This window comes from Monopterus albus, unplaced genomic scaffold, assembly GCF_001952655.1.
Source record: "Monopterus albus unplaced genomic scaffold, M_albus_1.0 scaffold159.1, whole genome shotgun sequence".
NCBI classification, from domain to species: Eukaryota; Metazoa; Chordata; class Actinopteri; order Synbranchiformes; family Synbranchidae; genus Monopterus; species Monopterus albus.
Window position 1 is genome coordinate 446,534 of NW_018128039.1, and position 10,567 is coordinate 457,100.

General features: G+C 41.9%; 1 protein-coding gene across 1 annotated transcript in view; it reads left to right on the forward strand.

Annotated features, from left to right (window-relative positions):
• wwc1 (WW and C2 domain containing 1) overlaps window positions 1–10,567 on the forward strand; it is a 54,077-nt gene that overhangs the window by 27,452 nt on the left and 16,058 nt on the right. Inside the window, exons 6-9 of the mRNA XM_020615167.1 lie at window positions 3,332–3,461; window positions 7,873–8,019; window positions 8,408–8,478; window positions 8,899–9,144. Of these exons, the coding sequence (XP_020470823.1) occupies window positions 3,332–3,461; window positions 7,873–8,019; window positions 8,408–8,478; window positions 8,899–9,144 (594 nt within the window). The remainder of the gene's footprint in view (window positions 1–3,331; window positions 3,462–7,872; window positions 8,020–8,407; window positions 8,479–8,898; window positions 9,145–10,567) is intronic.

Below are 10,567 nucleotides of genomic sequence, written 5' to 3' on the forward strand. Positions count from 1 at the left end.
TACTTTCTCCTCATTATGTCAATAATTGAACTCTCCAGAGGATCGTCTTGTTCTGCTCCCCATTGTCCAAGATGGGAGCTGTGCACAACTATAATTATGGACGTCTCCGTTAGGGTTCAGTCACTTCTACCTTTTCTTGTGACCAGAACAGGACCTCAGTGTCCTTAAACTCCGAATTGAGAACACCTACACTCAGTATCACGGTTAAGTGACACCTACACTCAGTATCACGGTTAAGTACACCTAACTCAGTACTTTTAGATAAGTACCTACCTCAGTATTCCCTCAGGAATACCTACCTCAGTATTCAAAACAATGCCTACATAACAAGACAAGGGATCGTCAATTATTAACACAATGGCGGAATAGCTTTCCCGAATTTACTAATTTAACATTCTTCTCAATATATTTAACCAATTTATTTAACACTCACCACAGAGAATAATCTCTTTCCAAATGTTGTATACTTGGATCCCGTCAGTGATGATCCAGGGCGTCCTCTGACAGTCCCTGGTCACTCAGAAATATGGATTTGGGGCTGAGAAAGTTGTTGTTCTCAGGCTGGCCAGGCCCTGTCTGATGGATGTCCTAGACGACCACTCGAGGGATCCCATCCTCTCGCCAGAATTGTTGTGGAAAAAATATCTTTTAAAGCTCAGTGAGTGTAAAATAAATACTTAACGTAAGTTCTGAAGGTTATTACATATTTATTCCTGCAGGAAGGAGGTTTTTCAGAACAGAGTGTTTAAACCAGTCAGTTACAGGGAAGCTCAATGAACAGAATGTGACTGCCCTTCTTATACCCAGCATATTATAACAGAAAACAGATGCTCAAACAGGAGGTTATTTACTAATGGGATACCAGCTCTCAGGTGACATCTGGTTTTTCTCTCATAAGGGCATGCAAATGTTTACGACCATGTGATATACATCTAGTAATGGATTACAAGGTAAATAACCACTAAAAGGGTACTATCATAAAAATTGCCACCACACTAACCCGGGATTTAGGTCCCATGCACAGACCTGAAGGTCTTCTGGGACTCTGGAGGAGCTTTTTAAAATCAGAGGAAATAATCCTGATAGGGTCATCCGGTTGTCTGTCGGACTGGACTTTTGTACCAACAACAGCTATTGATATATAACAGATTGTCTGCGTTACGTACTAGGGAAAAAAAACTGTGGGAGAGTCTAACAGAAGATGCTGTCGATCTGCAATATAGGAAATGCAGTATACACTGTTTTAGGGCTTGATTATTGGCCATTTTGGTTTTTCCCTAGTCCCTCAGTTTTATGGAAGTGCATATCACTAGAGAAACAAACTACTGTTTTCTTCTTATCAACTTAAAAAGGCCCATATCTTTAGGGATTTAGTGTCTACGTACACACTGTTCATTATGATGCTTAAATAGTATCGGGGATGAAAGGTTCAGCGGCAAGAAATTCATGAGTGGATGTGTGAGTTTTAGAACTATGAGTATTTAGAGGTTAAGTGTCTTCATGCAGCCACAGAGGGATTTGGGGTTTTGGTTTAGGACACTTAGAAAAGGCTGATGTTTACCAAAACGGCTGTCTGTCATTGTAAAGCACAGCTCATCCAGCTGTACCTGTACAATATACTGTGGAATGTCAGTGTACTTCTTCCTTTCTGTGTTTCGATGGAAAGTTTTCATTGTTATTTTAATTATAAAGAGGCTCCTAACACTGTTTTCAGTCAGCACACAGTGTGTCCATGTTTGAGAAGGACTCAAAGAAGGTTACTTGGTCTCTCTGCGTGTTACAGACAAGTGCCTCCCACCCTCACTTCCTCATTCTCCCTGTACCTTGTTTTCTTTCTCGTTCACTCTTTCTGTCAGAGCCTCCCTCCCCCTCTTCCCTCTCTGAAGAATGTGGAAGGACCGGTTATTCAGATTCATGCATGACTTGCCGATGACAGGGTTTACATAGCTGCTGCTGCCTCTGATGGCTGGTGCCTGCAGCACCTCCTCTGCCTGCTCTCCCTGCAGCCAGGGCTTCCCCGTCTGCCCAGAGCCAAAAACAGGATCTCATGTGTATTACCTGGAAGTCAAACAAACATTTGGTCTTTCACTCCAGACTGATTAGGCTATACTAAGACTACATCTACGCTAAGATGGTTATATGGTAAAACATATTTGACCTGTGAAACTTGGGCCTTTACACGAGCTTCTGCCACATTAGCTGATCATGTCTGTCATCTCTGAACTCAGCAACACACCCTGTCAAGACTGAAACACTAGGCTGTCATGTCACATTTATTTTAGTGTGGATATAAGGCCGACATAGCAAGAAAAGATCAAATTTAGCCTGTTTAGCATGGAGCCAGCTAACGAAAGTGCAGGTTCTATGATGGCCTGGATCCTGATTTCTGTAGGTTTTCATATCAAACAATCATCACATCACCAGATTTCACTGATTAGCTCATCTCCTCTGGATAGGGGTGACATCAACTGGTGTAGTGGTTGATGTAAGGGAAAACAAAGACCTGGCATATTTGCTGGGCTCAATGGCACATTTTGAAAAGCCGAGAAGTTTGAGAAACATGACAAACTGCCTATTACTTGTAAAAAATGTTAGCACAAGGATCAAAACAATCTGTAACTCTGCAACAAAAATGAAATCTAGTTTGCTAATTAACTTTGCTAGGAGTTCTTCTTTTTCATTATAACTAATTTTTTTTTGTGAAGCTCAGGTTTTTTGAATGCATCAGTGTTTAAACACAGGCAGTTGTATCAGACCATCATCACAATGTAGCATCACTTGCATCATCATTTAGATAAATCCTCAAATACGTAGATAAGAGTACAACAACATTTTTATCATGTGCCATGTCTTGGTGCTTGACAGGTTTGAGGTTGAACACTGAACAGTTTGGTTGCAAAGTAGTATGGACCATGAGTGAGTAATGCTGCTGCACCATCCACTGGCAAAGTGCCCCTGAATGAGATGTTACTATTAACTCGTGAAGCTTGGTCAGTAAAAAGATGTGGTTTCAGTGGGCGAGCGTAACTGTACAGAAATGACTCATAGTTTTGCTGATTAGCACAAATGCTTTGCTGATCCAGTTCCTTATGTAAACATTAAAGAAGCAGCTAATTTGTAGTCAGATCTTGAAACTGACGATGTTTCCACTTGTGACCAGAGCACCAGTGAATGATGAGGTATGACGACACTTTGATAGGATGCTTGGCTGTTGCTGAAAGTCTGCTGCTGCTCTCATTGTTGTAAATCATCATCCAAACTGACCTCCCCCTCTCTCTCCCTGCCTCTGTCTGTCTGCTATCCTTGTTGTTGTCCTTGGCCTGACCTCCAGGATTGACCATAAGGTGTCCAACAGCCCGTATGGCTACAAGCTGCAGGAGGCGCAGGCCATTCTCAGTGAGGTCCGCTCCATCCGAGACGCCATCAGCTCTGGGGAGAAGGAGAAACAGGAACTCATGCAGGTAAAATGTGGTGTATCATGTAGGTTTGAGAAAACGGCATCATCGGGGTTACCTGGGATTGGGTGTAAAGACAGAAGACTTTTAAAGGAAACCTGCTTTATGAACTGGATACGCTGAGTTTAAGATGCAGCAAGGGGGCTGAGTTGCATTTAAGGATGTGCAGTGTTTTTTGGAACCTGACCAACACAAGGGACTGTCAGGAAAAGTCAGGATATCTCAGCCTCTCCTGCTTTGTGTCCCATTAGCAGTTTGTTTAGTTTATAGAATTTATATCTGTTAAATAATGTGTCAGTCACAAAGAGCTGTTGGATCAAACATTAAGTCAAAAATAAAATCTGGTACAATTGAATCTAATTGTTCACTCCATTCTGCCACTTGAACAACCGTTTTTGATTACTCATTTCCATTAACTAAACTTTAAAGGATTAAGCAAATTTGTTAAACGTGTGAAGACTTTGTTTAAAGGCTGCTGGAGGCAGGATGTTATGATGATCAGCTCCAGTATCAACTTTTTGACAAACAAAAGAAGAAGGAAAGAGGAGAAAGATAATCCACACACTGATATTTGATCCCAGGAGCCACGTGGATCATGTTAGAAATCACAAAAAGGCCTCGTCATAATGCCTCTTTTCACAGACAAATGAAAAAATTTAATGTCGCTGTAAAATGTAGAAGTTTAATCTCTGATCAAACCACAAGAGGTAGTCTGTATTTCACACTGCATGGAAACTTTATTGCAGAACAGCACTGTGTGAGTTTTTAAGATGCACCCCAGTTGTAAAACAGTCCAGAAGTAGACAGAATGAAATGATTTGAAAACCTCTGGACAGCTGGACAGTGATTTGAAAACCTCTGGACAGCTCACCTCAGTTTGAGCAAAACAAACAAACTGTCGAATAGGGGTGTGTCTCGCAATATTAAAACCTGATGAAGTTTGTTGTCTAGATGAAAGCTGGCTTGCGATATCAGTGTATAACAGAACCAGAGCAGCCCCGGTGTCACGCTACGTTCACATTAGTCTGGCAAAAACGCAGCTCCCTGCTGTGTTTTAACGAACAGGACTGCGTTGGTTGGGGGCTGAGGGGTTTCAGGGTGAGTACGATATGCCCATGTTGTGACAAGTCAATGCAAATGGTCAAGGTCTTGAAATGTTTGCAGCAGTTTGAATGATATCCAGGTTTCTATGATATAAAGTCGAGGAACGCAGCAGATCCTCACATTAGTGAAGCTAGAACCAAAACATGTTTGACATTTGTGCTGTTTTAGCACTTTTTAAAAATTTGAGTTATCAGTGAATTTTAAAGTCAAATATGACTTCAGAAACAACTGATTCACTTTTGGTGAAAGCTGCTTTTTGGCAGCACCTGCTGGCTGGGCGGTACATAACTGCTGCTGATTATACTGCTTTAATCAGGTTTGTAGGAGACGGTGTGTGTGTGTGTGTGTGTGTGTGTGTGTGTGTGTGTGTGTGTGTTATAAGTGAATGGACTAAATGCAGCCTCTTTTGGGGATACGACACAGCGCTGGGCGATATCACCTGAAGTCAGTATCATGAATTATTGTCACATTTGTCTTGGTTAATCAACAGTGTCCCTATTTAACTTGGTGACGTCTGCAGAAGCCCTATGATATGAACCCACACAGGAGACCCTGACCAGCTGTGCACTTGTTGTGCTTTGAGAATAAAATAAATGAAGTTACCTTTCCTTGCCTTTCAGCAGTAGCCTCAATGAATTTGAATGACACTACCAATGTAATTCAGTCATCCTGTTGTTTTTGGTTATTTTAAATGTCCAGCCCCAGTATGATGAGTTTAAATTCCTCTGTCTGTCACGCCTCTCTCTTTCTCTCCACTACAGTTTATTTACTGTAATAAACAACTCTCCTCCTCTGTATCCGGGGCTGACACACAAAGATTTCCACCTAGTTTGTCCCAGCCTTCACCTGCACTCCCACCAGCTTCACAGTGCTGTGTTAAATCATTCATATACTCACCATGGCTGTAGTGTGGATTAAAGTTGCATGATGGGAAATGTAGTCTGCTCACAGGCTGCAGGCATACAGATTACTAGTCTGAAGGGATCGGGGTAGTGGAGACGAGCATGAAATCTCTTGTAATAATTAGAAACAGCTACATTTATTGCTTATGTTTGCTTGTTAAAACATGACAAATGATCCTTTATATTTTATGTCTCACCATCCTAACAGTGCATCGAGTCACAGCACATCTGTGTCTGCACAGCAGTTTAAGCCGATAATGTAGAAAAACAACATATCACCGTGTGTCCTCACACCATTTTGAGCATTTTAGACTCCAGTTGGAAAAATGCATCTAATTGTTAACAATATTCCAACATACACCTCCATATGTACGAATAGATTTAAACATATTGTGTCTTATCAAGCTCATCTGGCCGCTGATTTTTTTTTTTTTTTTTTTGGCTTGTATTGGTTTGGAGGTAGAGGAGAAAAGTGTGTTCAATAATACATATTGGGCTCTGTGCACTGTCACTGTCTCCTTCCCCCTCCCTCCCTCTTACCATCTGCAGCTGCGGCTCAGTCAGGGTGTCTGTGACATTGGTTGTTTGTGTGTGTCTCTGTGCATCTACTGTTTATTTGTATGGCTGTGAGTGTTTAAATGTTGTATGGAAACAAGTCATTTGCACAAGACTGCACTTCCTAATGTATGACTGGTTAAATTCAGAGGGATGAGAGAAGTGCACTATAGCTGAAACAATTAGATGATTAAGAGCAGTTGTAGACACTCAAGTGACAAAACATAAAAGTGACCTGCCTTTTTTCTAAAACAGGCTCCACTGATGAATAAAAATGGTTATTACTTATTCCATTACTGTAATTTTCAGTTTCACTTTCCTGGTTATAGGTTGATTTTGAAGTCTCTCTTGACATTGTCCTCTTACCACTTACACCACAAAGAGGAGCTGATAAAGATGGTAGCTGGTTAATCTGAGTCACCTCCAAATTAAAACTTACAAATTATGGGGCAGCAGTGGGTCATGTAGCCAGTGCTTATCATAGAGTTTATCGGAAAGATAATTAGGAGAATTGTGACTTGTAAATTGAAGCTTTACCTTACTTTGTCAGTATTTTAAAAGGCTCAAAGCTGAGAGAGAGAGACAGGGAAGACTGCGAGGGTGATGACAGCATGACACATCCTGCCCCAGATTCAAACCCAAGACTTACAGATAGCACTGAACTAGATTACATTATGATGAGGTGGGACGACCATCCCTTCAATGTCGACTCCATGGGAACATTAGCTCCAAATCAGCAAGCAGCCACTTCACTGAGAGGAAACGGCATCAGCTTTTGTGAAGATGTTTTCTAGCCATAAGAGGAAGTGTATCTCTGATGAGCACACAGTACTTAGTTTTTGCATAATGAAGATCTTCAGATATAAATTTAAACACATCTCTCTGGCGTCTGTGAAATAGCCATCTATAGCTTTGTACGCAAACATGACTTAATCTAAGGAAACACTGAGACTTGTCAGAGTCAGTGGAGACACTGCATCATCAAAATACTATAACGCTACTGTTGTCATAGAACTGTTACACAGTCATATAAAACATTCATCAGAGCTATTATCACTGCAGTAACCTTCACTGCTGCTGGGCCACTCGTGGCGTAACTCACGGAGAACATGCTGCGGACACAGGAGGTGTTGTCTCACGTGTCACAGTGAAGGTGGTCTTTGCCCTCAGCAGAGCGAGCTTCACTCTGTAGATGATTCCTAGAAGCTTCAGCTCTGCAATGATTAAATAAGACTAGACTGCAAAGGTCAAAGTCACTGAGATCAGATCATACTTTCTCTACAGCAGGACTTTTCAAAGTCTGACATTGCCCCCCCCCACTGATAATCCTACTGTTTTTATACTTTGGAGATTTGGCTGTGCAGAGAGCTATTCACAGATGGTCCGTCATCATGGTTCTCGTGTATGTGAGAGAGATAAATAGAGCAGCGCACGGAGGGACTGAGCGAATACATGCACTACTCACAGCACTACACTGAAACAAGATTGAACCTATTTTAAATCAGTATGTGGTGGTCAGTGTTGATATCGTGGTGGCCCGACCCAGATTAGACAATGTATGGGAAACACTGTAGTTAGAAAACCCCATTCTTTCTTGATACAGCAGCAATTTAAAATGCTGTTGGTGTATTCTGATGCTCTACTGTGCTGGTGTATTCATTCACATGCTTGTTGAATATCACATCTTAATTTCACTCTATATTTCTAGCTGTCTAATAAGTCGTTTCCTCTGTCAGATCCTATTTTTATTCTCCCTATTATTTCCTGCTGCGGTGTCCCAGTTTCTCTCTGCAGATGCTTTATGTTGTGATTCATATAATCTCCATCAGCCCTGTTTGCCTACTTTGTTCATCCAGAAACTGGCAGTGTTGAAGGACGGTTTTCAGTTGGACTCAGGCTCCCAGCAGGAGCTCTGGGACATCAGTCCCTCGCTTGCCAACTCGGAGCTGTCCATTCCTCGGCTCTACTCTGACGCCAGCTCCCAGACAGACCTCCCTGCTGAGGTGAGTCCCAGAGAGAGCGTCTGGAAAGGCCACACAGAGCTGAGTGTTGATCTTGACAGTGTGTTACTGTAGTCAGCACTAAAGTCATTCTACCAGGTGTTAGCTTTAACCCAGGACAGCGGCGCAGACCCCTAGTAAACCTTTTAAAGGTCAGAAAGGTATCAAACCTATTGTTAGTCAAGCAGGGATTTGTACCCTGTCCAGTACTGAGCGCTGGCACTAAATGCATCTCAGTCTTTCTGGTTTCATGTTGAATTGAATTTTAACTGATTTAAGATGTAATTTCACCCCAGAAAGTTAAGACAAAATAATCACAACTTCCTTAGTCTTCTGTTATACTGTGTGTTTGCATGTCATTGTGCTAATGTTGTTTGCTTTTTGTAATCAGTTCATGACCAGCACCAACAAACTGGCAGAGAAGGTTCGTCTGAGTCTGAAGTATGAGGAAGCCAAGAGGAGGTACATGTTACGTAGTTTGCTTGTGTTTGTGTTTATGTTTATTGTATATGGAGTCATGTAAAAAAAAAAAAAGTTGCATCTGTTTAGTGCACGTTTCCTTTTATAATTCCAAAATTCTGTTTAATGTTGTTAGGTCTTGTGTCAGTTAGTTTTATCATTTAATGAAAAAGTTGGGTTACTGTGGATTTTGTGACTGACTCAGCTGCCACTAAACTACTGATACTCATACACTGAAAAAATCTAAAACTCAAACGCAGCTGGTGAGCTACTTGTTGGCTGATTCATCTACTGAGTAAAGACAAAACCGTGGATTGCAAATTAATATGACAGCAGTCTACTTTTATCTGCTGTCATAGTTCAGCATCTTTTGTTTTAGCTCCACATTTTGGTCCTGCACACTCACGCTTTTCACTTTCACAGGATCGCCACCATCGAGGTGCAGATCGCCAAACTGGACAGCGAGGCGTGGCCAGGGCTGCTGGACCCCGAAAGAGACCGCCTCATCCTCATTAATGAGAAGGAGGAGCTGCTGAAGGAGCTTCAGTACGTCAGCCCCCGCCAGCGTCTGGAGCCCACCGATGCAGAGAAGCTGGAGTCTGAGAAGAAGCGTCTGGAGAGAGACCTGCAGGCTGCCAGAGACAACCAGAGCAAGGCTCTGACTGAGAGGTGAGCCTCTCCAGTATTGGAATATACATGTTTTTTAACACGTGCAAGCCGGTTACTCAGGACTTCTATGACTTTGATCCAAAAGGGGGTCAGCAGTACATTCCCATATACAGTGCAGGAAGGCTCCTATTTCTTTTTTACTCTTCAACATGAATTGTAATTTCTTTCTTTGAAGTCTCACTGGAGTATGATAATATCTGTGTCATATGTTGTATAGGTTTCTCTTTCACTTCCCTCATATACTGTATTTTCCACATTCTGCCAACATATTTACCCATTTCTCATGTGCAGAGTCCCTTCTCTGTTTTTTTGCCACAATAATTTCATATTGGGTGAATATTCACTCATTGAATGGTGTATATACTAGAAGAGATTTAACATTTATTAGACAGAAAATCCTCTGAACTATAACACAAACAACTCTATTACCAGTCAATTGTGCAGCTCATAATTTGGCTGTAAGGTCAGAGCTCTGTGATTTAACCACATGATTCCTGCCACATCATGACTTCAGTCTGAAAGCATTTTATCCACCTACAACATTCAGAGCTCCAAACTGTCCATTATTTGGAGAGGTATTTTATAATACCAGCATGAAATATAGTGAAAAGACAATAAACGGTTTAACAGCTACCATACATGTAAACAAACGCACACAAAACAATAATAATAAATCAAAAGGGGAGGACAGCAGAAAGAGTTCATGTCTGTGCTTCTGCCGTAGAATGAAGGCAGAGCTGACATTAGGTGATGCTAGGAACCTTATCAGCTGAACCAACGTTATAATCTGACCTCATGTGGACAGAAGAACAGCGTCATGAAGAAGGTCAGAGCCGGCAGTGACGGTTGTGGATGTGTGTAACTGTGGTCTCTAATCTCTCCACTGCTGATGATGTGTCTGACCTTCAGAGACGTCAAAGGGATGATTATTAAGGGCTAGAGATCCACATGACAGGCCGATTCAGTAGTATTGCTGTTGTGCAGCACCCCGGCCGGTGAGGGAGGATGAAAGTCCACCTCAGGCCATGCTTAATGTACAGGCATAAACAGAGGTAGTTGGAATATTTGTTTGTTGTTTCACCCTCTCGGAATTAATTCAGTCACCTGCCTGAACTTTTACTTTCCTCTGCTTGTTAAGACATTGTTAATTATACAAGTTACAGTGACAGTCACAGCTGTTGGCATTTGAAAACTGGACTTTTTCATTTTCTCCTAAATTTTTCACCTTCTGTTGTTTGCACACTGTTCTTCTTTCCTAATTAGCAGCAGGCATAAAACCAGAGCTTCCAAGATCCTCTGTCTCCTCGCTCCCTCTCTAACAGGAGTCTTGTTGTTCTGTGTTCAGGTCAGACTCTACCTGAGCTCAGTTGCCCTTTGTGTCTCGTCTCCTGTTCCTGTAACCTGAGAGGCTGCAGAGCCTCCT